General features: G+C 39.7%; 1 protein-coding gene across 1 annotated transcript; it reads left to right on the top strand.

Annotated features, from left to right (window-relative positions):
• The first annotated feature begins 86 nt into the window (after window positions 1-86).
• On the top strand, window positions 87-24,379 carry emc2 (ER membrane protein complex subunit 2). The gene is made up of 11 exons (XM_026184093.2): window positions 87-195; window positions 997-1,110; window positions 4,323-4,387; window positions 5,328-5,413; window positions 7,028-7,085; window positions 12,669-12,754; window positions 13,024-13,083; window positions 16,124-16,205; window positions 16,339-16,449; window positions 18,168-18,272; window positions 22,837-24,379. Exons 1-11 carry the CDS (start codon window positions 93-95, stop codon window positions 22,921-22,923), a joined length of 957 nt encoding a protein of 318 aa, XP_026039878.2. The 5' UTR covers window positions 87-92; the 3' UTR covers window positions 22,924-24,379.
• The last annotated feature ends 1,161 nt before the right edge of the window (window positions 24,380-25,540 follow it).

The following is a 25,540-nucleotide window of genomic DNA, read 5'->3' on the forward strand; positions in this document are numbered from 1 at the left end:
TTTTTTATTGTATGAATAAAAAATACGTAAGCTGTTTGGATGAATTATAGCACATCTCAAGCGTTATGAAAGACTTGGACTTAATAATAATAATGCATAATCGCAGCAGGCATGTCCATGACGTAAGCACGGCGTACGTTATCACAAAGGAAAAGATGGCGTCGGTAGCAGAAATGTACGATGTAGGATGGGAAGGTAAGATAAAATAGCTACTCTTCAAGTGTCACACAGGCACGTGTTCTTACTTTTTGAAAGCTTCTGGCGTTATCTTGCGCACTGACATGACGTGGAGTCGTCGCTGTTCCAGACTTAATATACGAGCTCTCAAGCTACCCTTTAAAGTGGTTAGCTAAACATAGTTAGCAAAGTGTGCTACCCAGTCAGTTTTATGTTCGCAGTAGTCAGTAACCGCTTCATTGTCCCTAGCTTCAGCGTAATGATGGCGTGAAAGCACCGGGAGTGTGCAGTGGAAACCGACGTTTGTCTCTTTGAAGAAAAGACACAGGGCTTGTTATCATTTTAGCCCGGGTTGGCCTAATGCAGCGGCTAACGGTAGCCACCACAGACTACGCAGGTGTCGGGTCCTGTAAAAGAGCTGGAACACGGCGACAGTAACGCAGTACCGTACTAATGTTGATGCTGCCTTTTCTCCGCCTGCACTTGTGTGCATTCATAACGTCTCCTAGTTGCTCGAACATTTTCGTGTCATGCTGTCAAATCTGTTGAGCTAAATACATGCATAGTATATGAAGTTTGGTGTGTGTAATGGTCCTAATATCGTAAATCTCTTCAGCCACACCGGTTCAAATGCCGGACAGGTTTGAGTGCATTTATAGATAATAAAGTGTGATTTAGAAAAGCTGTATGCCGCTCACACTTGACAATCGTGTGGTAGAGTGCTACAGAAGTGAAGGTCTTGAAATAGTGAATTGTGTTGCAATCTGTTAATTTTCTCATTTTGCAGTTGTCCTTATTTTTCATTGTCTCTGTCCAAAGAGATGAGAGATAAGCTGCGGAAATGGCGAGAAGATAACTACAGAAACAGTGAACAGATTGTGGATGTTGGTGAAGAACTCATCAGTGAACATGCATCTAAACTGGGAGATGACAGTAAGTGTGTCAAGGCTGAATAAATCTGAAGATTGTCATCTTATGTCATTATAGACATGTTTTTTGTGTGTGTGGTTAGGTGGAGTGTTAGACTTAAGAATACTGATTATATTATATTATTTGGTAGTATTAAAACAGGTAACTAAACATAAAAGCAGAGAAAATTTTGTCTTTGTATGACAAATTCAAAACAACAGGAAAAACTTTATACTTGTAATAAAACAGTGAGTTGTTTGTTCCTTTTCACTAGTGGCGACCTTCAAAACTGCAGTATTTAGGCAATAGTTTAGGATTTAGACTTTGTAGTGACTAAAACTACTTAATAACCCTCAGTAAAATTTGTCAGTAATAATTTTCTTGTTCTTAGAGAGAATCAAAACGTTGTGGACTTTTTAATTTCTGGACATGATCTTGAGCTTACTGTGATGTGGATCATGCAGATAAGCAAAGACAGTTCTGAGAATACAAGTCTGGACAGGGGATAATGCTTAAAATGAAAAAGGGTGAACGGAAACCAGTTCATATTTTAATGTCTTTGGTTTGATGAGTAAACGTCGATACAGAAATTAAATTGGTAGATTGTCAGGAAAAACACTAAAACATGATTATTTTCCAGAAATACAGTGAGCAGGAATACAGCCCTACACAGTTTAATAGTGTAAAGAAAAAAAGAATAAGGAGTGTATTCAGTTACCTTTCACAGTGCACACCATATTGTTATTCCTGCAGATTTTATTTATTGTTTTAGCTGCCCTGCTGCACTACTTCGTAAAACTCTCCCTTTTCCTCAAATCATAATGATTTACAAACCCCTTAAAAGAATCGGACGCACACTTGACATGCTATGCTTTTATTGAAACCAACTCCTAAATTGGCTGTGAAATGAGATGGCAATTATCAAAACATGAGTTGGAATCATTAAAGTGAAGAAAAACTAAGGGCATTTGTTTGTTTTGGCATAAAACCTTTTGGGTGGAGGCTGGGTGTATTTCATTTGGCTGAACATGTCTAGTTTATTTATCAAAGCTGCTGGCTTAACATGTTGCGCTGATTTCCATTAGTCGACTTGTGCAGGCACTCTGTTATGTGTTATAGAATGTTGTAATGTCACAGTTGACTTAAAGAAAAATTGTCAATAAACATTTCATATTTTTAAAGCTCACCACAGAGTTAAACATGTTAAAGGGTTAGTGCGTGTTATGTTGGTGAGGCTTAGCATGACTTGCTTCACAAGCAAATAAATATAACATGGAAGAAAATGCAGAAAGTGTTGTCATATAACCACCTATAACACCTATGTAAATTTCCATTAATAATTTTATTGGTGTTGAAAAGTTTTGCAATGTTTGGATTGTTTAAGAATTAGCGGTATAGTTATATAAATGTCACCCACTTATCAAAATAATTTTATATCTTATTTCTTTAGAAACTGATATGTACAATCTTTGTATTTGTAATGAAAACAGTCACAATATGTTGTTAACCCGACCACATTTAGCAGATCAAACTTGCTTTGGCACAAAAACTACAGTCTGTGTTATAACAGTCATACAACCCTGAGCGAAACATCTCAGCATGGAATCTACAGAATTGTTAGTTTAACTACTTTAGTTTCACAATGCGTCAGCACTGTTTTTAAGAATATTAGTAATATTTGCAGGATTTTTTCTTCAGAATATAGCTGCACCCTTACTAAACCGCCCAAATTGTGACTGTTGTTTTTTTTCCCTGATGCCTCAAGAGATAATTATATCCATACTAACACTTTGTATTGTATTATTAAAGTAGAATTTATTTGGAAACTGTAAACAGACTGGTTCTTATGTAGTGTTTTTCTACTTTACTTAAGCACTCAAAATGTTTTATGTCTCATTTCCCCATTCACAAATGCTTTTTCTATGCCTATGTGTTTTCTATCTAGCGTTCACACAGATTCACACTCTGTTAAATTGGAGTTCAATATTCTACCCGAGGATGCTTTTGGAATACAGATTTGAGCGGCTAGGGATTGAATCACTAACCTTATGATTAGTAGATGACCTGCTCTACCTCTTGAGCCATAGGCACCATTTCAACATAATGAGGAAAGCAAATTATGGGGTTGAGTGTAACTTTCAAACAGTCTAACTTAAGGACCACCCGGCACACAAAAATGAATTCACACAAAACCATATTAAGATGTTCCACCTGTGTTTATGGTTGTGTAAATGCTTTCAAAGTGATCTGCAAAGCTTCTGCATCTAATATGCATTTAAAATGATTGTTAGGACTAATAAAAACATAGTTTTAAATAAATATATTTATTTATATTTGTTGTACAGTCAAAGTTATTTTTAGGATCATTCCATCTAACATAGTAAAATCTGAGAAAATTCCCACTTGACCCCCATATAAGCTTTTTTCACTACTTGGAAATCTATAGTTCAGTTCCCGTCCAGATGTCAATTCCACATGTTGAAGTGTCCTTGAGCTAGATACTGAACCCCAAGTTGTCACTCTACTCACTGGAGTGTTGTGTGTCTGTGTGATAGTTATAAACCATGCAGTATAGTATAAACATAGGTAACATTTAGTACAAAGTACTTTTTTATGCTCAAAGTAAAAAAGCTGTTTAAGTAATAATCCATTCCCCACTTACTTACTTACAAAAATTAAATTCAAAATCTCACATTAAATCAGTGACATTTTTTGACACTCTGAAAATTGACTGAAATTGAATTAACTGAAACCAGTTGAATCCAGTTGTTATAAAAAAGTTTTATAATTTGAATGTACATGTGTGTTCCTGCTCTAAGAATCTTCCTTAAATGTAAAAGTAAAACTACTGAAATTGAATACATTTTATGACCAGTTCACTGCTAGCAAATCAATAGTATGCCTGTAAAATTTTTCAGAAGGGTGTTTATGGATGTTAGTAATACAGCATGGATGTTTTTAAGTAATAGTCAGTGTATGTCAAAAGGAAAATAATAAATGTTCCATGATGTATTAAATGAAACAGAACAGTTCTTTTAATAATAGTAATAATAATAAACTCTTGGTTCTCATTGTGGAAAGTGGGGAAAAAACATCCCATGCAGTTGTTGGGGACAGACTCTTAAGTCTCTATGTCAAGTGTATAGTTTAATATATCAAGTTTTAGATGTTATGACAGACAGTGGAATGGAAAGGGCGTCAACACTTTCTTCTTTGTCTGTGTGTTTTCTGCCCAGTATGGATTATTTATGAGCAGGTGATGATTGCAGCCCTGGACTGCAGTCGGGATGACTTGGCTCTGGTAAGTTTTCGTCGCACTTCCTCACACACCCAAAAGCTTCACTCTCTCACAACCATTACTACTTTGCAGCACCTGCGCTGCCAAATGTGAAAATCTGATTTTTATTTGGCCAAGTGGTCTTTACTTTGTCTGTACTTTGGAAAAACAGTTTAATAAGAACTGGAGTTAGTGGATGTAACAAATACATGGAGATGCACGCTTCAAGTGTTCACTGAACTTGGCATCTCTAACAAAGTTCCACCTTTTTTTTCTCTTTAGGATTTATTTGTCACGTAGTGTCACGTAATTATTCAGAGTTTAGGTTCAGAAATATGAAAATGGTCAAATCTGCATGCAAAACTAGAAGGGGTGGGGGGGACAGTAATTCAAGTAGTTCATCTCCAATCAGTATGGATGTGACAGCTCCCTTTGGCTAAATGAGTGACTCACCGAGTACAGAGAAGGCTCGAACTCAATCATTAGAATTAGTTGTCTGTTGGCTATCCTCTCAGCACTTCTGCCAGAAAAAAAAAAGCAGAAGGACTAGACTTAAGCTGATGGATAGCAGATACGATCCAGGTCACACTGCAGACTTTTCCATCTCATTCATGATAATGCTGAATGCTATTGTTACTATTGTCTTCTCTTTCACAAATTCAAACTTTGTGTAGAAGAGGAAGAAAAGGTGGAAGTAGGAGAATCTGCACTTTAAAAAAATATATTTTTCTTTTTTTAAATATAGTGATGTGGCTGTCCCAATGTGTAACAGAGAAATAACAGTTCATTTAAGACAGTGAAGTTTGCCTTATGGGAGAATGTCTGTATTGTTGGTTGTTCAGTTAAGTCCCAAGACAGACCGTTTGTATCAAAGAAGCTTTGGTATTTGCGTGAGAGTCAGCGTAACATAAAGTTTAAATACTGCCATCTATAATTGGTCTCCCTTCTGCCCACATCCTTGCAGACCTGTCTACAGGAACTGAGGAAGCAGTTTCCAGATAGCCACAGAGTGAAGCGATTAACGGGCATGAGGCTGGAAGCTTTGGAAAGGTAAGCATTGGGAGAGAGGGCAGGCAGAAAAAAGCACGGCCTTACTGTTATGTATGGTACTTTGAGAGGCTTGGGGACAAGAAAATGTTAGCAGATCCTAAGTGGTACAATGGTCTGGGTATATGTAAGTACAGTGTGTGGGGTAATGTGTGTTTATGTTGGATCACCCAGCATTCCTTTTGGAGAAAGAAGGGAATGGAGTGGGGAAAGGTTCAGTGCTGGGTAGTCCTGTGGCCCTTTAGACTGAGGTAAGGATTCCCGGGAAGGAAGTGGTTAGATCCCACTGTTATTCTGGGGGTCTCTCAGCACTCTCTGGTTTCTATTCTGCTGTTGTTTCCTTATTTTGTTACTTCTTATTCGCCTCTTTTTTTTTTCTCTTTGCCTTCCCTGTTTTGATCTCAGTGCTTTAAGAGCGTCTTGGCTATGTAAATATTGAAATGCCACCACAATCAGAACAAGGAGTCTGAGGAAGGAAGATAAACAAGGGGGTATTTTAGTTTGTACTGATCTGAAGTCAGGGTAATTCAATCTGTTTACTACCTCACTCACATTCCCCACCCCGATTACCATTGCTGGTTTATCGGTTATGTCAGAGTTTATGTGATAATTGAGAGTGATTGCTTCAGCACTGTCAGATTAAATAAACTCCACACTGGGATCTAATTGGCAGCAGACAGAGCTACACTTCAATGACGCAGCTTCAAACAGTAAGGGCCTTCCCCTCCACACATGCATATGCTTGCCCACACATACACACACATGCTTGGTCCTTAAATAAATAAAGCAAATCAAAGTGGCTTGTGAGTGGTTGCCTGGTGCCATCTGAAGTCTCCCAAAGTGTGGCTGAGTAATAAAGTGAATGTGAGGGAAGCATCAGTGCTGGAAGTAGGGCTGCTCATTGCTAATGGGAACCAGAGGTGCTTCTGTCTGTTGCGGGATTAACCATTTGTGATCAAGGAACCATGCTGTTGTTTGCTAAAACATCAGTGCTGCAGATTACTCCTTACAAGCAAAAAAACATTCTTTGGCGCCTGGTTTCACATCATAAGTGAGGAGCACATGCATCCGATTGCAAGATTTTTATTTATTTGTAACCATGTATCCATTATTTATAGCTCATGTATTTGTTCTTGTTGGCCCTGTCCAACAGTCTGAAGCACACTCTTTGGGATGCAGCAGGCTATCAGGTTCATATGCATGTTTTGTGGTAATATGTGGGCCCAGAGAGAAAAAGACTGTTGCAGACACAGACAGATGTAAAGGCAGCATTTTAATTTTGTTTAAAGGTGAAAACAACTCTACACAATCAAATGAAAATACAATCTGAAAAACAGGGAGTTTTATTTGTATTGATGTCATGAGCCATTGTGAAATTATATAAGCCACCGTATGACCAATAACCTAAACTTAAATGAAGGTTTTTCTTTCTATAGATTAATACTGATTTCTGTACAGCCTCATTGTAATCCTAGAAACCTGCCATAATGTGTACAGAAACTTAATTGTTTTGAACTCTTTTTTTTCCAAACCATCTAATTTTACTTGACTGGGAATAGGGATTGGTTTAATTTTTAATAAAATGTTTTTTCTTCCCCCCACTTTCCCATGCTGAAGGTACGATGAGGCCAACAAGCACTATGATGCCATTCTCCAAGACGACCCCACCAATACGGTAAGGAAAGAAAAAAAGAAAAGTCCCCTGCTTAGCGCTCTACTTTGCTTCACTTTGTGGTTTCAGCTTTTTGGAGGGCTTTAAATCTGTCGAGGCAATTCGGTGTTAGCAAGGGAGTAGCTAAGTTAAACTCCAGTTGGCCTCTGGCCTCAACCACACTGCTGATCAGCCTATCACCCACACAACTAAAAAGTGTTTAAGGGAGGGGGCTGGGTGGCTGGGGGGGTGATTCATAGTCTTAGTCAGTGGCGGACATGTTTGGTGGAAGTAAAGCGTAAATATAGCTCCGGTCTTTGAAGATGATGATTTACTGGGCCTTTTAGACCTCCACCCCAACTGAACAGGGATAAGCTCCCTTCCCTTCACCTTTGCTCTCTACTGGCTTCAGGTGCAAAGTGCTGCTGGATGTTAAGCTGGTAATACAAACAAGTCTGAAGTAATTCTCTGAAGCCCACTCCTTGCCATCTTTTCTTTTCAATTTACTATCCATCACTGTAAAATAACTTGCAGAAACTTGTCTAGCCAGTGTTCTGCCAAACCCACATACCTTAAACACAATGTACCTGCTGGTAATTGTTTCCAAAAGGACATGTGGCCAAACAAGAAAATAAATCTTTTAAAGGGTTTTCAGAAGAAAGCAGCTTGTTTATTTTGGCTGTAGCCTCCCCCCCCCCCAAAAAAAAAAAAAAAAAAGATGTGCAAAAAGTCCTGTGCCATGGTGCCATATGGATTCCTTTAGATGCATTAGATATTTTCTTTCAGCAGGCAGTGTGCTAGAGACACATCATAGGTACTTTGGATTTCATTTCACAACATCAGCTTTGTGCTTTAAACAGGAATAAGCTTGTTCTCCGTGTGTCATGGAGAAATAGCCTCCCTATCTTTATCTTGCAAGAGCTGCTGCCTCCCATCAGTCTCTGTCTGTCTCGCACTCACTTTATAATTATTTGTCGCTGTTTTACACTGAGATTGTAAATCATTTTTGCTGGTTAGTATAAATATAATTTTGTTTTACATTACAATTATAATATACATTTTTATTTATCCACCCTTATGCTGGATTCAGACTACATAACATTGACAGAAAAGCTACAGAAAAAAATAACTTTAGCATTACATCTTCCTTTAAATCTTGCATAACAGTTCTGTAACTACTGTAAGGCTTACCAAGGTAAACATGGTGGATTCTGCCAGCTGCTGAGAACTTTTTACACCAGTCAGCTGTGTAGAGCTGTAAACATGACAAAACAAAAGAGAAATTATACTTCTGTTGCAATTGGTTTAACATTCTTTTCCTGGAAATTGTTAGCTGGCACCTCCTTCCTACCAGATGACATCATGCATATCAGAAACACTAGCTAGCATGATTGATTATGGAGCAGTGTGTTGTCTTTCAGTGTTCAGTGACTGACCGTGACTGTGTGTCATAACAGCTACTAGTTCAATGGTATTTTAACGAATACAAATTAAGCATCAGATCAAACGTCAAATTCAAAATGTTTTAGCTTTCATTAAGGCTAGAAATAACAAGAACTTGAAATTCAGTTTTTCCTCTCACTGTGATGATTTGTTGGTTGTTAGAAATAAAAAAAAAATGCAACTTTTTCAAGAGGTAGTGACAATTTATTTTAAAACCTGAAAACTACCCTGAAAATAAGACACTCAGCAGGAGTCATATAAGGTTTATTGTTGGATTGATAATAGTTTTGCCATACATAATGTAAAATATGGATATAGTGAAGTGCCTAAAATCCTGCATTCTATCTGAATGCCACCATATGGTGATAGCTGTGGTTGGGGAAAGAGAATTCAAGTCCAAGTCAAGTCTTTGGGAAAAATGTTTTTTGTTTTATTTTGTTTTGGGGGGGTTTTTTTGTCACGTGACATCTGTAAACATTTTATTGCTGAGTAAATCTTGGTCATACTATGTTTCAATTGAAGGATTATCTGTGGTATGAAGCTGCATGTTTACTGGCTAATGAGTTGTCAATCACAGGTCATTAGACAATCCCTCCTCCTTTTCAATACATCTGGTCTTTTGCAACCAAGATGGCAAAAAAAAAAACTTATCACAAGGCTTCAGAACAGGACTTTATAAACCAATGGATGATGTTATGGTAGTGTTATACTGTCTATGGGTTGTTCTGAAAACAATGAAACAGATACACAGCTGTTGCTTGATTGAGCAGTAAGAAAGATAAAAAGTTTAATGAGAGGTTATTAGATTAGTGTCTGAGCTTAATGAGTGCAGTTATTGAACCAATCCGGAACCAGACCTGCTCTGGATCCAGCAATTGCAAGCATGGCTGCAACTAAAGCACAGAGCAAACATTTTAAAGATGGGTTACCAACAGTGATTAAATTTTTCAGTCATGATGCCTACCAATATTTGGTAGCACAAAAGTGTCATTGACATTTTTGTCATAGCCTGCTCTCCTGAATGACTCTGTCGGTCCGTTTCAAACAAGGAAATAAGACTCGGGTGATTGCAGTGAATATTCTGACACGCTAACGAAAATGAGATTCAAGTTGCAAATTCTGTGATTTTCTTCCAACGCTGTCATTGTCACGTACAGTGATTGGCACTCAGCCAACTTATGTTTGGTTATTAGAATGATCTGTAGTGAATTGTTTAAATATATCCACTGTTCTGATAATGTGAGTTGTAATTTCAGTGAGTCCCAGGACACCTCCCAGACATGGCACAGATCTAATGTAGATTGCAGGGACATACTCGGAAAGGGAATGGTCTGTTTCCTGGTCTCTGCGTGCTAGAGACTGCCACCCTTTCAAGCGTAGGCTGACATTCAAACCTGGGACTGGGAGTGGAACAAAACAGACAAATATGTCCTCTGTCTCTGAGATGTTAACCTTAAACCTTTTTCCCAAAATCCTTGTCCTCAATGGGTGTAGTGATGCAGGGTGGAGCGACGATTCAATGACATCACTTAGGTCACCTGTCTTATTGTGAGGGCTGCCTCCTCCCTACATGTTCTCCAACATGCTCTTAGGATTCGGGCAGGGGATGGGCCTGAGAAATGGCGGAAAATTGGCGACCACAAGGAAGACTTGCGAGGCATCCCAGCATGCGAAGCACAGATTGGAAACTGAGCTGTTGTAATTACAGGCTGTGGAATAGATGTGGTACCCATTAACCAAAATTGTTGAATCAACAAAAATTGCTCAAGGTTTTTTTTTTTGCCATGGCGCTGTCCAAAAAATGTTTCAAACTCTTAGCCCTTCCATTGCTTGCTATGTTCCAATACCTACAGCAATGAGCTGGCAAAATTCTTGTCTGCGTGCATAAATGCGATTTTTCCACCTTTTTATTTCTTCCTGTGAGTATTTTAGATTATGTGGTGCAAACAGCATTTGCAAAAAAGGATGTGCTAGTTTAGGATTTGTTTAAAAATGAGTGGACTTAGTGATTACGTTAATATTAAATTCCAACGCTCTCATTTCACCCTAATTGTTCAATATAAAAAGCTAGTATTTCTTAAATAAGCCGCTGAGGTCACACAGACGACTTCTGAGGTTGACCCACAATCATATGCAATTAGAGATTCATTGCTAGACAAGAGTTTATTTGTGCGGGAAAAGCAATGTGAAGTTTAAAGCCTCACGTCAATGTTTATTGACCACATAAATGTGAAGTATACTCTGAAAACTCTTGGAAGCGTTTGACTTTCAGACTTTAAAAAAGGATTCGATTGTAACTTAAACAATCTGCTGTGTATGGGTGCAAACATACCTGTGGGGAAAAAATAAATAAATAAATGCATAAAATAAATTTTTAACCTGTTTCACACATGTCAAGTGTGCCACCTGTGTTGTGTGTTCATGTCTCATCATAGGGAACGAATGCTGTAGGTCAACTCATGGTGCAGTGTTGACACAAATATGCTAGTCTGTACTTTTTGAGTGTCCTCAGAGCATTAATTAAAAAAAGAAAAAGTCATAACGACAGAGGGATCAGATAGTCAAATGCCAGGTTTTTGTTTTTTTCTGGATCAGTAGCTAGAAAAGAACAGGGAGGAGTAGGTTGGAGTTACTTTATGTTTAATAAAGTGCTATGACATTTCAGAGCAACAAGTTCCATATGTTGTTTTGAGCCCAAAGATGTTCGTTATCCAAGAAAAAAAAAAGGGGGGGGGGGACAGAGAGAAGTGGGTGTGTGTTGAGGAAAGATCTTATTTGTGTCTTTAATTTGAAGTGAGTATAAATTCTAATTTCATGATAGACTGCAGATTAAATTGGCGCCCTCTTTGTTTTAATAGTCTGAATACAGGTAGGCAATAGAATTGTGATGCACAATGTTGCTGTATGGATACAAAGCGTGTCACTCCAACTCGAGAGAAGAGGCCCAGCCTTCTTATCTCTTCTCAGATTTTATTGGGAAAGTGCTGACCAGATGTAGTGAGCACATCTCTCTCCTTTGAAGAATTTCAGGACACTATTCTTCATCTGTCTTGTTAGCTTCTTGAACAATAAGTTGCAGCTCAAAGATGCGCAGTCCAGATCATCCAGGCTTATTAAAGAAGAAGGTATTAAAAGGAAATAATTAGCCATTCACGGTTCACTGCTGGTTGATAAATTCATGAAATGTTAATTTTCTCTCAACTTGCCTGCCTTCTGCTTATGTTAAAATATTCTTTCCTTTATGACGATGATGTCTTGTTGCACAGCGCTCCTTTTATTTATTTTTTTCGGTTAAAGCTGCTGTGTGTCAGCAGGTCTTTGTCCCAGCTTGATGGATAAGTGGATTTCTTACGATGGCATTGTCAGAGGAGACCCAGATTTACAGCCCCTAGACATGACTCATACACAGCCCTCAATGGCTTTGGTTATGAGAGGAAGCCCCACTCAATCAAGTGCCAGTCCATAAATAAAATAAGCTGTGGCAGGGCAGTGCACTCCTAATGGAGCAGCAGCCCCTGTTAAGGTTTTCACTTACTATCAAAAGAGAAGAAGGAGGTGGTCTGGGGGGAGTCTAACATTTGGAAAAGTCAGGGCAATACTTTCTAATTCAGATTGATGAGAATCTAATCCACCTTAAGGTCAATTCAACATCAAAATGAAGCGGAAAGCAATTTTCAGCTGATGTAAGTCAGGCTGGTGCAGCGCTAGATGCGTGCTGTGCCGGCAGGAAGACAGGCGTTGGGGTTTGGAGGAGTGTGCCATTTTCCCCACTTGGTTAGGGGATGACTCACCACTTTATCTCAGCCACTGAGCTCATTCCAACTTCCAAACATTGACTCATAATGTGTGTCCGTATCCCGTTGGACATGGTCGCTAACTATCTCCAATTATGATTAAAGTCCCGCAGTAATAATATGAATAAACTTAACAAAGTTAACTTGACAGAGTCTTGTCTTTTTGACTCTGTGGCTGTTACTTTGGAAAGAAAGTGCAGTTTTTTCTTATAGAAAATGATTCATTGTCATAATGGAACTTTAAGAAAGCTTGTGGTACACTGAAAAGTGAAACACTTAGACTCACAACTCTTACACTCCCTCATGCTCTTTACCCTCTCAACCACTTGAGAAGCTGAGTTCCTAATCCTGTTTACACTCTGCTCTATAGGCAGCAAGGAAGCGCAAGATCTCCATACTGAAGGCCCAGGGGAAGAGCACTGAAGCCATCCGGGAGCTCAATGAGTATTTGGAGCAGTGAGTGTTTGTTACAAGGGGGGGATCAGCCACCCCTTCTCTTCATCTCCCCAGATTTTTATTTTAATTAAAAACGAACCTGCTTTCAAGAGTGCTGGCATGATTTGAGCATAAAATGCCAACAAATGCTGTCAGCTGCAAGACTGTCATTGTTATTATAATACACAGTGGTTGCTTAATCCTAATATTTTTTTTCTTTAATATGTTAGTTTCATTTATTGTTTTACTCCTCTGGAGGAAGAGAATTTAATGTCAGTATTTGTTTACAGGTTTGTTGGAGACCAGGAAGCATGGCATGAGCTGTCAGAGCTCTACATCAACGAACATGAGTAAATGCATTTTTATATTTTAACCAAAACTATTGTAGTATTCACTTCCCTTAAAGCAGAGCCAAATTTCCTTGTATATATACTTTTTCATCTGCCTGTTCTATGTACAGCTTTAAAAAGCTTGCATTCTTTGTGGTTATATTGGGACCCACCTTTGCAGTTACAATACCCAAATCCAAACACTATTCAAGTCAAACATTTGCTATGGTCATTATGATCAAACTGATGCATTGTTTTATACAGTTGGAGCATAAACAAACCCTTTTCTTTTAGATAAAGGATTCTCCAATATGTGATTTTGTAACAGTTAACACAGGGAACAGCATCACCATGTTCATCATAGTTTATTAACAAATGCACATGGATTGATCTAGACATCTTGTGTAGCAAAAATTTGGTATTTAATTGTTGTTTAAGTGTGAGTTGTCGTGTCAAGGTTATCAGACAAAAAGTGACTTGGTACAGCTGCTTCATGTTTAGGTTGCTTGTGTCAGGACTTCACATCATTCTGATGGCTTGATCTCCAAAGGGCCGTTGGATGGCCACAATGGAAGGCGTTGAGATGCCAAACTCAGCCAGGGGTCTGAATAGAACCCTGGCTGAGTTTGCCATATAAGACTGGTTTAATAGGATTTCAGGCTTAAGCCCCCACCCACTCCTACATATGAGAGCAGAAAGACTCCCCAGCCTGATATCTCAGTTGCCAGGGAGAACTGCCAGACAGACAAGAGCACTGTAAGACAAAAATAATTTTGTTTGTGTCACTGTTCATCCTTCCTTAATTGTCTGGGGCTCAGAAGTTAGTCAAGCGGTGTCTGTAGTTTAACAACATTTTTTTTTAAAATATATATATATATATATATGCGTGTGTGTGTGTGTGTGAGAGAGAGAGAGAGAGGGGGACTTGACTGTTGTTGCTCTGGTAGGAAGGCAGCAGCAGCAGGAATGTGTAGCACGGTGAGAAGGCTACTTATTGGATATTTCATGCTTTGTCTGGGAGGCTTTATTGCTGTAGTAGCCAGAGGAAATCCTAGGGTGAGCGGATTATCTCCAAGCTTATCCCAACACTTCTAATATCACACCATTCACTCCCACAGCCCTCTATCTACAGGCGTGTCAATTTCTTTTCTTTGTCTTCTTTATTTTGGGTTACAAACTCCCTGTTTCCCCTCCTCCTCCTCTTCCGGATAGTGAGGCATTATCACCACTCTTTTCCACAGGGATAGATCAGGAGGCAGAGGGAGAGGACACTTGCTGTGAAATTCCCAGGAGAAGGTGGTGGCACTTTAGCCGCCCCCCTGCCACTAGAGAAAACAGAAGTTGATGGAGAAGCAAAGCAAGAGAAATAAACTCTCCTCCTCTCACTGCACAACACCCTGGAAGCTTAAAATAAACAAAGCAGTCTGTCTCTGCCTTGCTGCTGTTAGGGTTGTAGTAGACAGCATTAACAGATTAAGAATGTAATTAATAGCCTCTGAGCTGACACTGTTAAAACAATCCGTATGCCGCTGATGTTTAGACAGGAGATTATTTTGTCTGTTGCAAGTATTGCTCATAGCCACTGTTGGAATCTGCTGCTGGCTCTCATTCTGACCCAAGTTATGAGCCTGTTCAACCAAATTGGACTGGTCATCCAAAATTGCAGGATAAATAGTAATAATTTTTTCAAGCATACTTTGAATCCAATTTTGTCCAATGCATAGTCAGAATGTGGTATTAAAATGGGGGGTACGCCACTGCTGATGGTTTTACTAACCTCCAAAAGAAATAAATACAGAGTCTCACACATGATGGTGACACTACCCTCGCTCAAGCACTGTGGTGTAGAGGGAGCTTAGAAGCTGCCATAAAGAGCACATTGGGTTAGAAGCTTTCGTTGAAGAGTAGAAGAGGTACAAATTTGGCTCCAGTACAAGACTGATGGAGCAGGCACTGGTGTAGGCCACAGCTATTGCACGAGCACATCTGAAAGTCTTTATAGAGAGGAAGTAGTAATTGTAAGCAGCCCCCAACCTCCCAAGCCCTCTGATCTCCCTTTCTACTCAGCCCCTTTCCACTGTTTTTTTTTTTCTTCTCCTTTCTGTGTCCCCACCTTTCTTTAGCTCCTATGCTCTTAATTTTTCAGCTAGTTACCATGGCAGACTTCAGGTATACTGATAAGTTTTTCATGTTATTTCAAGCATCAGTCGGATCATTTCATTTCTCACAAAAGCAATAAAAAAAGCAAAATGCGTCTTTGCATTTTGCTTTTTTTTTATGAAGTGAGAAATTTGAGAAGTCTTTAACAGGGTAAAAGCCTGTTCACACAAGCAAGATTTTTGTTTTTCAGCTTATTCTTTGATAAAGTTTAAGTTATATGTAAAATCTTGAAAGGCAAATAAAAATACAGAATTCCTTAAGATATTAAGGCTTGACTACAAAACTTTGCCCATTTTCTGTTGATAGGTCTGCTCTCTGTCTCGGCTATGTGCCTATGTGCTAGCTTGCATTTGGTTAGGTGTGCAGACGTTTTATGGCTTTGTGTCCAATGATATACTGTATCTTAGCTTGTCTTGGCCTGGTCCTGTGAGGGGGGGAAACTGTGTATTAGAAGTGGAGTGGCAGCAGATTAGTGTGAGGTCAACAGCTCAGCAGTCTGCTGCTGAGAAGTGATCTCATCTGAGTATAGGCACAGTGTGCCAGCTCTTACTGTAGTGCTGACCTCAGGAAGGTAGTTAACTACACATTAAAGACAGGAAAAACACACAGATGGACACAGTGTCCCCAGTGGAGAAAGAATCACCACACTAGATAGGCTTTTACCTTAGCAAGCTGTCTAGACCAAATACCCTTTATTGTAAGCGTCTGAATAAACCTCTCATCTGGTGGGCCTTTATATATTATAAGTCTGTCACCTGTGAAATGACGTGTACCCTGTGCAGTCTCATCTCAGACCTGTGAATTTACTGAGCGTACCCGTTGTGCTTCACAGTTGAACAACCTTAAGGATGACACATCCACAGCTGTATCAAGCTTACTGTTTTCTTTGTCGCTTCCACAGCTATGGAAAAGCTGCATTTTGCCTGGAGGAGCTGATGATGATCAATCCTCACAATCACTTGTACTGTGAGCAGTACGCTGAGGTAGGTAACCACCTGGATGTCTGTCACCAAATACAGAGCTGGTCATATGTTGTTTATTCAGATGTCATGTTGTCATTGCTTGAGCTGCCCTTTAACACAGCTTGTTGCTTGTGTTTAATGCCTCCTCACACAGGTGAAGTACACTCAGGGGGGGCTGGAAAACCTGGAGCTGTCCAGGAAGTATTTTGCCCAGGCGCTGAGGCTGAATAACCGAAACATGAGGGCATTGTTTGGTCTGTACATGGTGAGTGCTGCTTTGAATGAAGAGAAAGTGGGAAAGAAATACAACAGTGGTTGAGCCTTTTTTTGTAACGCTGTGGTTTTTCAAGGTTGAGGCTGGCCACAGTGTGTCAAGACTGTACTTTCTCTATCTGTATGTGTGTGTGTGTATGTTTTTGGGGAGAGCTCTCAGACGGGTCAGCTCGCTGCTGACTCAGACGGTGAACTCCAGCACTGGAAAAGCCTGCCCCTCTGGAGCCCTTTATTTTAGTAATAATACCCCCTTGGTGAGACTTTTTCATGTTTATGACTTGAATAAATAAAGTAGTTATGGGCTAAAAAGGAGAAAAGCATAAGGAAGAGAGCAGCACAGCTGTTGCCAGTATTTTGTGACTGCACTGGCAAATTATACAATCAGGTTCTAGTTTAATTGGAATATTGGCCAGATAGCCCATTCATCTACATATTTGTTTAAACAGGATATTGTGTGCTAGTGCCAGTGCATCATACGTAAGGGAGATCTGACATAAAAACACAAACAAAGCAATGCAGGGAGCAATAGGCAGAAAGTGGAAGCAGCTCTTTACGCAGCGAGCCCTGGTATTTTCCTGTTTTCTGGACTGGGATTCTTCATTTAGTCCAAACACCTCACAGCAACCCACACCCTCTGAAACATCACAGGTCTAGAAGAGGAGCAGTGAAGGTCAGATCCAAGACATTTAGTCCTGCTAATTCTCAAGTCTGACTGGCGAGAGAGCAGGTTTCTTTTTTCATGATTATTATTATTATTTTTTTTAATATATCGTCCAAAGACCCTTGGGTCTTTAAAGGATACTTCAGGTGGTTATTTATTCTTGTAGTAGTTAAAGAACTGTCTTAATGTGTTTTGCACATTGTTAGCTAGCCTCGATGGTCCAAACAGTGACAGGTGCAAGTTCAACATAAGGGAAAACTTTCACCATCTTACACCATCTGAGTCAGTGTGGCACAAGACCTGGTAGCACTGACCACAGACTGGTTGTGGACTGGTAACTTACACCACTCACTTGGGGATTCCCCTCCACAGTTGTGCACACAGTTATTCAGGGATAGCCTGTCTGTGTTGACATCATCTAAATTGAGGTTTCTCTTGAGCTAAAAAAAATAGAAATAAAAAAAAAAGCTTACTAAAAAAATACAGAAGCCAAACCATTTTACAGAAAAAAAAATAGGGCCAGGTTGATTGGTGCGTAGCTAAAGTTTCAGCACACTGGTAGGTTGGGCTTTGAAGTGCAGGCAGGGTAAGCCCTCTGGGGTTTGCTGCGTGGAGATGATGGCAGGAACATGGGAAAGACATGGGATTTGTGGTTCGGAGGGGAGCTGTCGGGGCAGGCAGAGACCGTGATTCACATGGCGCTCCTTTCATTTCACGTCAGGCTTTTTTCAAAACATACAAGGTCCTTTCATCGGCGGGAATCAATGGTGTTGGAGAAATTAGGCCCTGTTAAGTGACAATTTACGTATGAAGCATTAAAATGCTCACTTTTTCCTCTCCGTAAATGATTTCCCCTGTGTCATCAGGCCAAGGTCTGTTTTTTCTCTTCATTCTGCCACAATGACTAGTGGAGTGGTAGATGGTAAGAGTGGTTGCACATTCATCTCCATTACGCTTTTATTGCTGTTTCACCAAGTTTTGATATAAGAACACCCCTTCCCCTGTTCTCTCCTTTGCATCTTCCTTCCATCTTGTTTTTTTCCTTCTAGTCTGCAAGTCACATCGCTGCCAGTCCTAAAGTTAGTGCCAAGGTGAAGAAGGACAACATGAAGTATGCTGCTTGGGCTGCCACTCAAATAAATAGAGCCTATAAGGTGAGTTACAAATAGACTTTAATCTAATGTGATGTGAGTGCACCTAGCTTTTAATTTTTCTTTCTTTGGTGTCTCTTTCCTGCTGAAAAACATTTTTCCCCCACATCAATCTTCACTCTACCAGACACTGAAAACCACCGATCAGAATTTTCTGCTATGTTGCAGCTTTCATGGAGTACTTGCACACAATATTCAGAGATCCTAAAATCCCCCTTATTTGCATAGAATGTGAAAAGTATTCCCTACCCAGTATTGACCCTTAAATGCACAGCAGTCCTGTAGGATGCCTTTGACTTGCATGGCTGTAATAACAGCCCTGACGTCTTTTACTGTGTCTGGGTACATTTACTGTTAATGTGTTGACTTAAGGCCACAGCGTCTGCTAAGACTTTATCCTGCAAACTGGCTTCACAGATGAGCTTCTTGCAGAGCCACAAGCTGATTCTCAGAGGACAACACTAAACTATAGCGTGAGAGTAGTCTACTTCAGTCTTTCTCAAAGTGGGATATAGTGACCCGTAGCTGGATTTGAGGAAAAATGTAGGAGGTTCATAGCAGTTCCAAAAACCGTTTACGTATGTTGTCTGATTTCTTCAGTTCCAGTGTTTAACTAGCTGCTGTTTTAATATTTTACAAACAGATTCAGTCTTCCCTGTGAGGCGGTCTTCCATTAAGTATTTGCTTTGCCCTATTACTGTAGAGAGCAAAATTTGGGAGAGAGAGAAAGATAAAAAGGAAGCCATAAATAAGGTTAATAAAGGATGGATGTGGACATGCATGCATGTATTTGCTGCTTTAGCAAGGAAGGGGCAAAAGTAAGGAGTTTGTCAGATGGTATCACTAAAATGGTTTACAGTGTCGTCCTGGCAACCAAAGTACGAAAGCATTAAGATTATTTGCCATACTTGCCAGATGTGTTGCTTATTTGGGCACCAAACGATTGTAATGTAATAAGTGGTTCCTCACTCAGCTTCTGTGGGTCCTACAGAAGCTGAGTGAGGCTTCCTGCTGAGCCTCTAAAGACCTTGTCTCACCACATTTGACTCTACTTGCCTTATAGGCACGTTTCACATGTTGAGCCCTCAGTCTGACAGTTCTGTTGGAAAAAGTGTGCATGTAACATGATGGTGAACTTTTTTGCAGAAGTGTCACAAAACGGCTCTAAGCTGTCACTTGCTCCTTTGATTTGAGTGAAAAAAGAATAGAAATAAAATAAAAATAGAAGAGCTGTCGTTGAAGTGGTACAGCTTATTTGGTTTAGATTAGCACTTTTATATTTGCAGAATGTCTTGATAAATTTAAAAAATGTTGAGCTGGCTTAGTCAATGCAGAATGTCTTCACTGAAGTCAAGTGCATACTACTTTTCACTTTGATTTTTGTGCCTACTGACCTTATCCTGTCTTAGAAAAGCTTTGATCTTAGCAGGGGAAAAGATGAATATCCCACACTGATAGCATTTTTTTCATATATCTAAGACTTAAAATAAGAAAACAGCCCTGATGGTTTTTTTGGTTAAAATAGTGAAACTGTATATTCTTGGAACTTCTCATTCCTAAGAAAAATAGCATCTTATTGGGCTTTACCAGAAAGTTTTTAAATGTTGTTACACAGTAGCATAACAGGGAGTGTGTTAAAGGCTTTAATCAGAGACAGAAAACACATCTGTAATATAACTAATGAAAGAAATTGATTGATACATGATACACTTTCATAGTGCCTAACTGTATAAAGTTTTTATTCTCATTAGTTTTATAGGAAGAAAAAAATCTTTGGTGTATTTTTTTTCTGAATTGACCAGTTCTGCAACAATTTATATTTTTTCCCAGGGATTTAATGTGCTTGAAAAAATAATGGCCAAGATGAAAATACTCTGGGCCAAGTTGTAATAGCAGGCTAAAGTAGTAGCTACTCTTAAAGGCCATTGGACAAGTGTGTAAAAGCTAGATTATGTGTGATTTTGACCCTGTGCTGACGATAATGAAACACCTCAGTCAGTCACACCTTTATCCTCCAGGGAGCATGATGTGAGATTCATCGCAGCCCTCTGCTTCTGCCCTGCTCTGCAACCTCCTAGTATTTGTTTAGTTGCTTAGTGGAGTTGTGTGGATTTCAATTCAGCTGTGAGCGTGCGACCACATTACGGGTATGCATACCTGGCTGCCACCATGTGTCACGTGTGCTTCTTTTTTTCCCCCTTCTTCCCTTTGTTGTGTGAGATGAGTTAAATGACAAGGTGTGAGGTTGCCTCTTTTAGTTCTTCGATCTCACCTCGGGTAAAATGACTCTTGAGATGCCCTCCATCAGACAGCTGCTGGCTGCTGTGCGCTTGTGCTGGCTGATTGATTGCTCCTTTAAAGCGTCGCCCTTGTCAGTCGTCCACATTTATTAGGCTCCGGTACCTGGTGATTGTCATACCTTTGTGTGAGGAAACTGTGGGCAGGTGAGTGTACGAGGGAGCAGACATTGGTGAGGGGTCATGACTGACAGGGTTGCATTTCAAAAGAGAAAAGAAAAAAAAGTAATTACTGTGGTGAAGTTGGATGTGCAGGAGACCTGGAGATGTGTGGGTTGTTGTTCCATCAGGGGTGAAAGTAGTACTACATAGCCTGGCCTCTTTTCCTAACTCTCTAAACAAATTCTCTGATTAGCTCTTCTGTCACGGACAGAGGCTCACACTGCGTCATGACTCCATTATCAGATGCTCTAAATAGATGTGGAGCTGTCTAGTCTGCTCCTACTTGTAGAGCAGAGCAGGAGTTAATGTGGTGGTCTCACCTCAGGCCGAGGAGATAATTGACTACTGGGCTCAGAGTAATGGCGCATTAGACAGCAAAGCAATGAAATGCACAGATCATTATAGCTACCCCACCACACAAACACACACACACACACACACCCTAAATCTAGAAGAATGAGTCACCCTTGGAAATTACACACCCAATTGTACACCTTAGCCAACTGCCCTCTCTAAGTTGGAGTTTGGCAAAAGGAGAAGGAAAAAGCTTTTACCATGGAAATACAGTATGGACTAGGTTAAGCCTACATTTATTTCCTGTTTGTAAAGGCTTGAGAAGGACCAAACGTTGAGTGACTAAATATGTCACAGCAATAAATCAGTGCTTTATGGTATATGTAGAATTTTAAATAATCTGCTTAGCGGTGTTATTCCTCAAACATCCCAAGCATCATTTTTTTTTGGTCACACCAGCCCTCTTCATGCCTTTCTTCACTACATCCATGAACCTCCTCTGTGGTCTTCCTTTTTTCCTCCTGCATGGCAGCACCATATTCACTGTTCTTTGTTCCTCCTCTGTACATATCCACACCATCTCAGGCTTACCTCTCTAACTTTGTTTTTAAACTGCTCAGACTGATTACAGCTGCATGTGTCAGCTCAACTGTCAGTAAAAGTGGCTTTGTGCTATTACCCAATGGATTAGCTATGAAAATATGAAATTAACCATCTTATAATTGTTATGAGACTGAGACCACCTCTAAACATGTTAATTTCATTACTGGAAACAAGACTCACTTTTAGGGATGGCGTTAAGTGGGCCCTTCAGGAACTGCAGTTCTTCAGCATGTGTTGGCATGCTAACATGCCAAATTTGATTGGCTGATTATTAGCATTTTGTTAATCTGATTTTGACTCTATTATTATGCTTTTACATTTTGCATGACCTCAACCTGCTGACTACATGAATATAGAGCCTTAGAACTGTTTACTCTGGATTTATTCACTGCATATATGTTGTAGTTTACTATACAGAATTGTCATAACATACAGTAACTACAATTAAGTGAAAATGAGCAGGGCACATAACTTTTATCAGCTGATATCATTTGCCATGTATGTCTTTCTTTAGACATGGTTACAGACAAAATTAAATCTATGCCTGTATAGGTAAAGTTAATTGAACTGACTCATTTTGGGCCCCTGGTTCCTTGCCGATGGTTAAGGAAGTCGCCTTCCGCAGTGGTATTTTTTGAGGGGGTGCCTTATCCATGGCAAAGTTAAATTGGGTAGAAAAAGTGTGTGCTTCTGTGTGTTTGCATGAGTAATCTGATACATGTCTGCGGATTATAATTTGCAGCACTTCCTGCAAAACCCTGTGGACACAGTGCAGAAATTAGAGTAGGGTGTTACATACTTCTATACTAGAGGCCATGGAAGAGGACTAATGTGGGCATCCTGTCTCGGAGCGCACTCAAAATGAAAATGGCACTTACGCAACAGTTGAGGAAAAATCCTGATTGGAGGTATTATTTTACTTTGCATGACCCATTTACCAATTCTATTTAATGACCACTGTTGCGTCTCTGATTATTTCTGCTTCTATGCTTCTCCATTCTAAATGGGGAAAAGGATGTTTTTGGTTAGTTGTTGAAGCATGCTACTGGGTGGATGAGGTTATCTCTGATTCTGTGAAGCTGTGTTTAAGTGTGTTTGGCTCTCCATTACGTTAGTTGGCAGAGAGATCTAATGAGTTGATGTCCTCTTTTTCCCCCTTCTCTCCGCCCTTACTCTGTCTCTGCCACTCACCTTTGTTCTCTGACTTGCAGTTGGCTGGTCGTGGGACCAAGGAGAACAAATGCTCCATGAAGACGGTGGAGGAGATGCTGGAGTCGATGCAGATCACAATGTCCTAGACGCCCTTGTGTACATCGGTCCTTGGAGCAACATGGCAGCTCAAGTAGCCTTGCAATGTGACCAGAGTGGTTGTAGAAATTATTATTTTTTAATCAGGTTCGGTTCTGTAAGAGGACATTTGTTATGCTCAAACACATTGATTTTGCCACCTGCCTGGGAGTTAAATCCACATATTTCAAAATGACTAACAAACATACAAAGTGTCTCCTGGACTGTACTAACCCTCCCATTTCTAGGTTCTTTTAAGTTCAGCTAATATCACTAATTACTACATTTGCATTAATGATATGACTGTAACCAGGAGAAAAACAAGCTGTACAGTAAATGTTATTTTTAAGAGATCCCACATGTCTGCACTGATGTCTGCTACTGTCTGTTTCCATTCTATCTGTAAATGAAAAAAAAAAAACTAATTTAATAAACCAACTGTTCCCCCCCCTATTTTATTTGATTTTTGTTAAATCTTTTAACGTGTTTTCATAGAAGTTGAGTATAAATTTTCTACCCATCTGTGTCAGTTTAAGATCAGGATACGTAGGTTGTTTTTGGATTTCTGTTTGTTGGCAAATTTGCACCTGCAATAATTGTCCTGGACGATTTAAGAAGGGCATCTGTCATTAAGGCAGCAGCAGGATCAGAGGTATGACATATTCCACTGCTTCTCAGTTACCCCTCTGAACAGCATTTGAAACAGCTTTAATACACTTGCGATTAACTCTGTCATTAACATGTGGCATCTTGTTAAAAACAAAAAACAAACTGTTCATAAAGAGAGTGCATTCATAAGAGGAAGGGAAGAAAAAACATCTTAGTTCTGGTAAGTTTTGTTACTTCTGCCGTTCACTCAGTTCACTCAGTTCTGTGATGGTTGAATGTGAATCCCATCCAAATGTGCACCTCAAGTTGTTGCTCACCCGTGCGGGGTCAGCTGTTACTTCCATTTCTTTTGTTTATTAAGTCAAGGCAATTGTCTCATAATTTCACTCTTCGGCGGATGGAAAACTTGAGTGTCGAGTTTATGGTCTTTTTTTGGACAGCGTTTAAGCTGAGAGAGTAACTAGCCCAGAGATGGGAGTGTGGAAAGCCATTTTCTCAAGTTTTTAATACTCTCTGACCTTGGTCAGTGGATGAACGTGTCTGCATTTGATTTTTCTCACCAATCTGATGGAATCAGTAAAAACCAAGGGACATTTGAGAAAATGCGGGCATGAATTCTTTTTTACAGGAAAAGCACTGAGGCTAAATTGAACTCTTGTAGTTGCACAATTGGAGTAATTTGATTTGAAGCTCTGTGTGTGCGTGTGTGTGTGTGTGTGTGTGTGTGTGTGTGTGTGTTTGTTTTTTTTTTTGGGGGGGTGTTATGTTTAATGCTCCCATGCACCCATGTAAATATTTCAGTACTTCAGAAGGTCATTTATGAACTTATAAAAGCTGAATAAAGGTTGTCAATCAGTGTGTTTGAAGTCATTATTATCATTATGAGATACAGGTCTTTAGGTCTAGCCACACTGAGGCAACAGTGCCATCTGTAGTCTAGATGAAGAATTTGGGTAAAGCCTTTGCAATACAGCAGTGAGTGACATACATTGGAAAGAGGCTGTGAATGTCATGCACTAACCTTAACCTGTATGTAATGTTATTTTTAGCCTGTCTGCAACCTTGATTTGTAGAGGAAGAAAAACTGTGTTACACACCATTTAACAGTCTTGAATCTGATAAATCTTTTCCTTGTGTTCAGCTGTGCGGTCCAAACATATCCTTGTAGAGTCAAGGAAAACAGAATCTTGGCCTGTGCTTGTATTAAGTCAGACTAAATCTTAGCATCACTTCTACAGAAGCACCTGCTCATCAGTGTTTTCTCCCTGTGGTCTAGGGTCTAGGAGCATGACTTTAGTGCATACCTGATCCTAAAGCTTGAGGAGAGAACCTTCTAATCCCTCTAAGCTGCTGGCTCAGCCTGGTGTGTATAGTGAATTCACTGTTAGTGCTGCTCATAATCCTGGATTCTCTGGGAGATTAGCCCTTGGAAAGGGTTTGCTTGTCCTTGGCTGCTCTACAATGGTCAGGTTAGCTGAAAAAGGATGAGCCTGAGGATGAGGAGCTTATGAGGACTGGATAAGAACTGTGCCTGATCAGCCTATTCATCAAAAGCTGGGGTGATGACAGTGATTTACAATTAACACTTGCACTGAATGACAAAGATTGAATTAGGTTATTTCTCAAGTAATATTACTTTTATTACAGGACACGTTTTTTTATTTTGTGATCATCAAGTGCTTGGGCAAAGGCAAGATGCTTGCTGGTAAACCATTAAAGCACTGTCAGATATGAAAAATGTGCCCCCTAAGATTGAAAGATGCGCCTAAGAGTTTTAACAAAATTTCTTTTGGTAACCCAAGTGTATGACTCTGAATGGCAATGCTCATCAACTGCCCCCGCTTTGAACAATATATTTGTAAAACTCTTGGATGGATTTCAATGATAGACACTGGATGATTCCCACAAGTTTTTTTAAAAACAAAAGCAGATAAAAATGTTGGGGTTTAGTTAGCTTTTTGGCTGTGACGTTTTCTTTTTAAAATATTCATCATACCCACACGATAAGCCCACTGACAC

This window comes from Astatotilapia calliptera, chromosome 11 (genome assembly GCF_964374335.1).
Source record: "Astatotilapia calliptera chromosome 11, fAstCal68.1, whole genome shotgun sequence".
Classification (NCBI taxonomy): Eukaryota; Metazoa; Chordata; class Actinopteri; order Cichliformes; family Cichlidae; genus Astatotilapia; species Astatotilapia calliptera.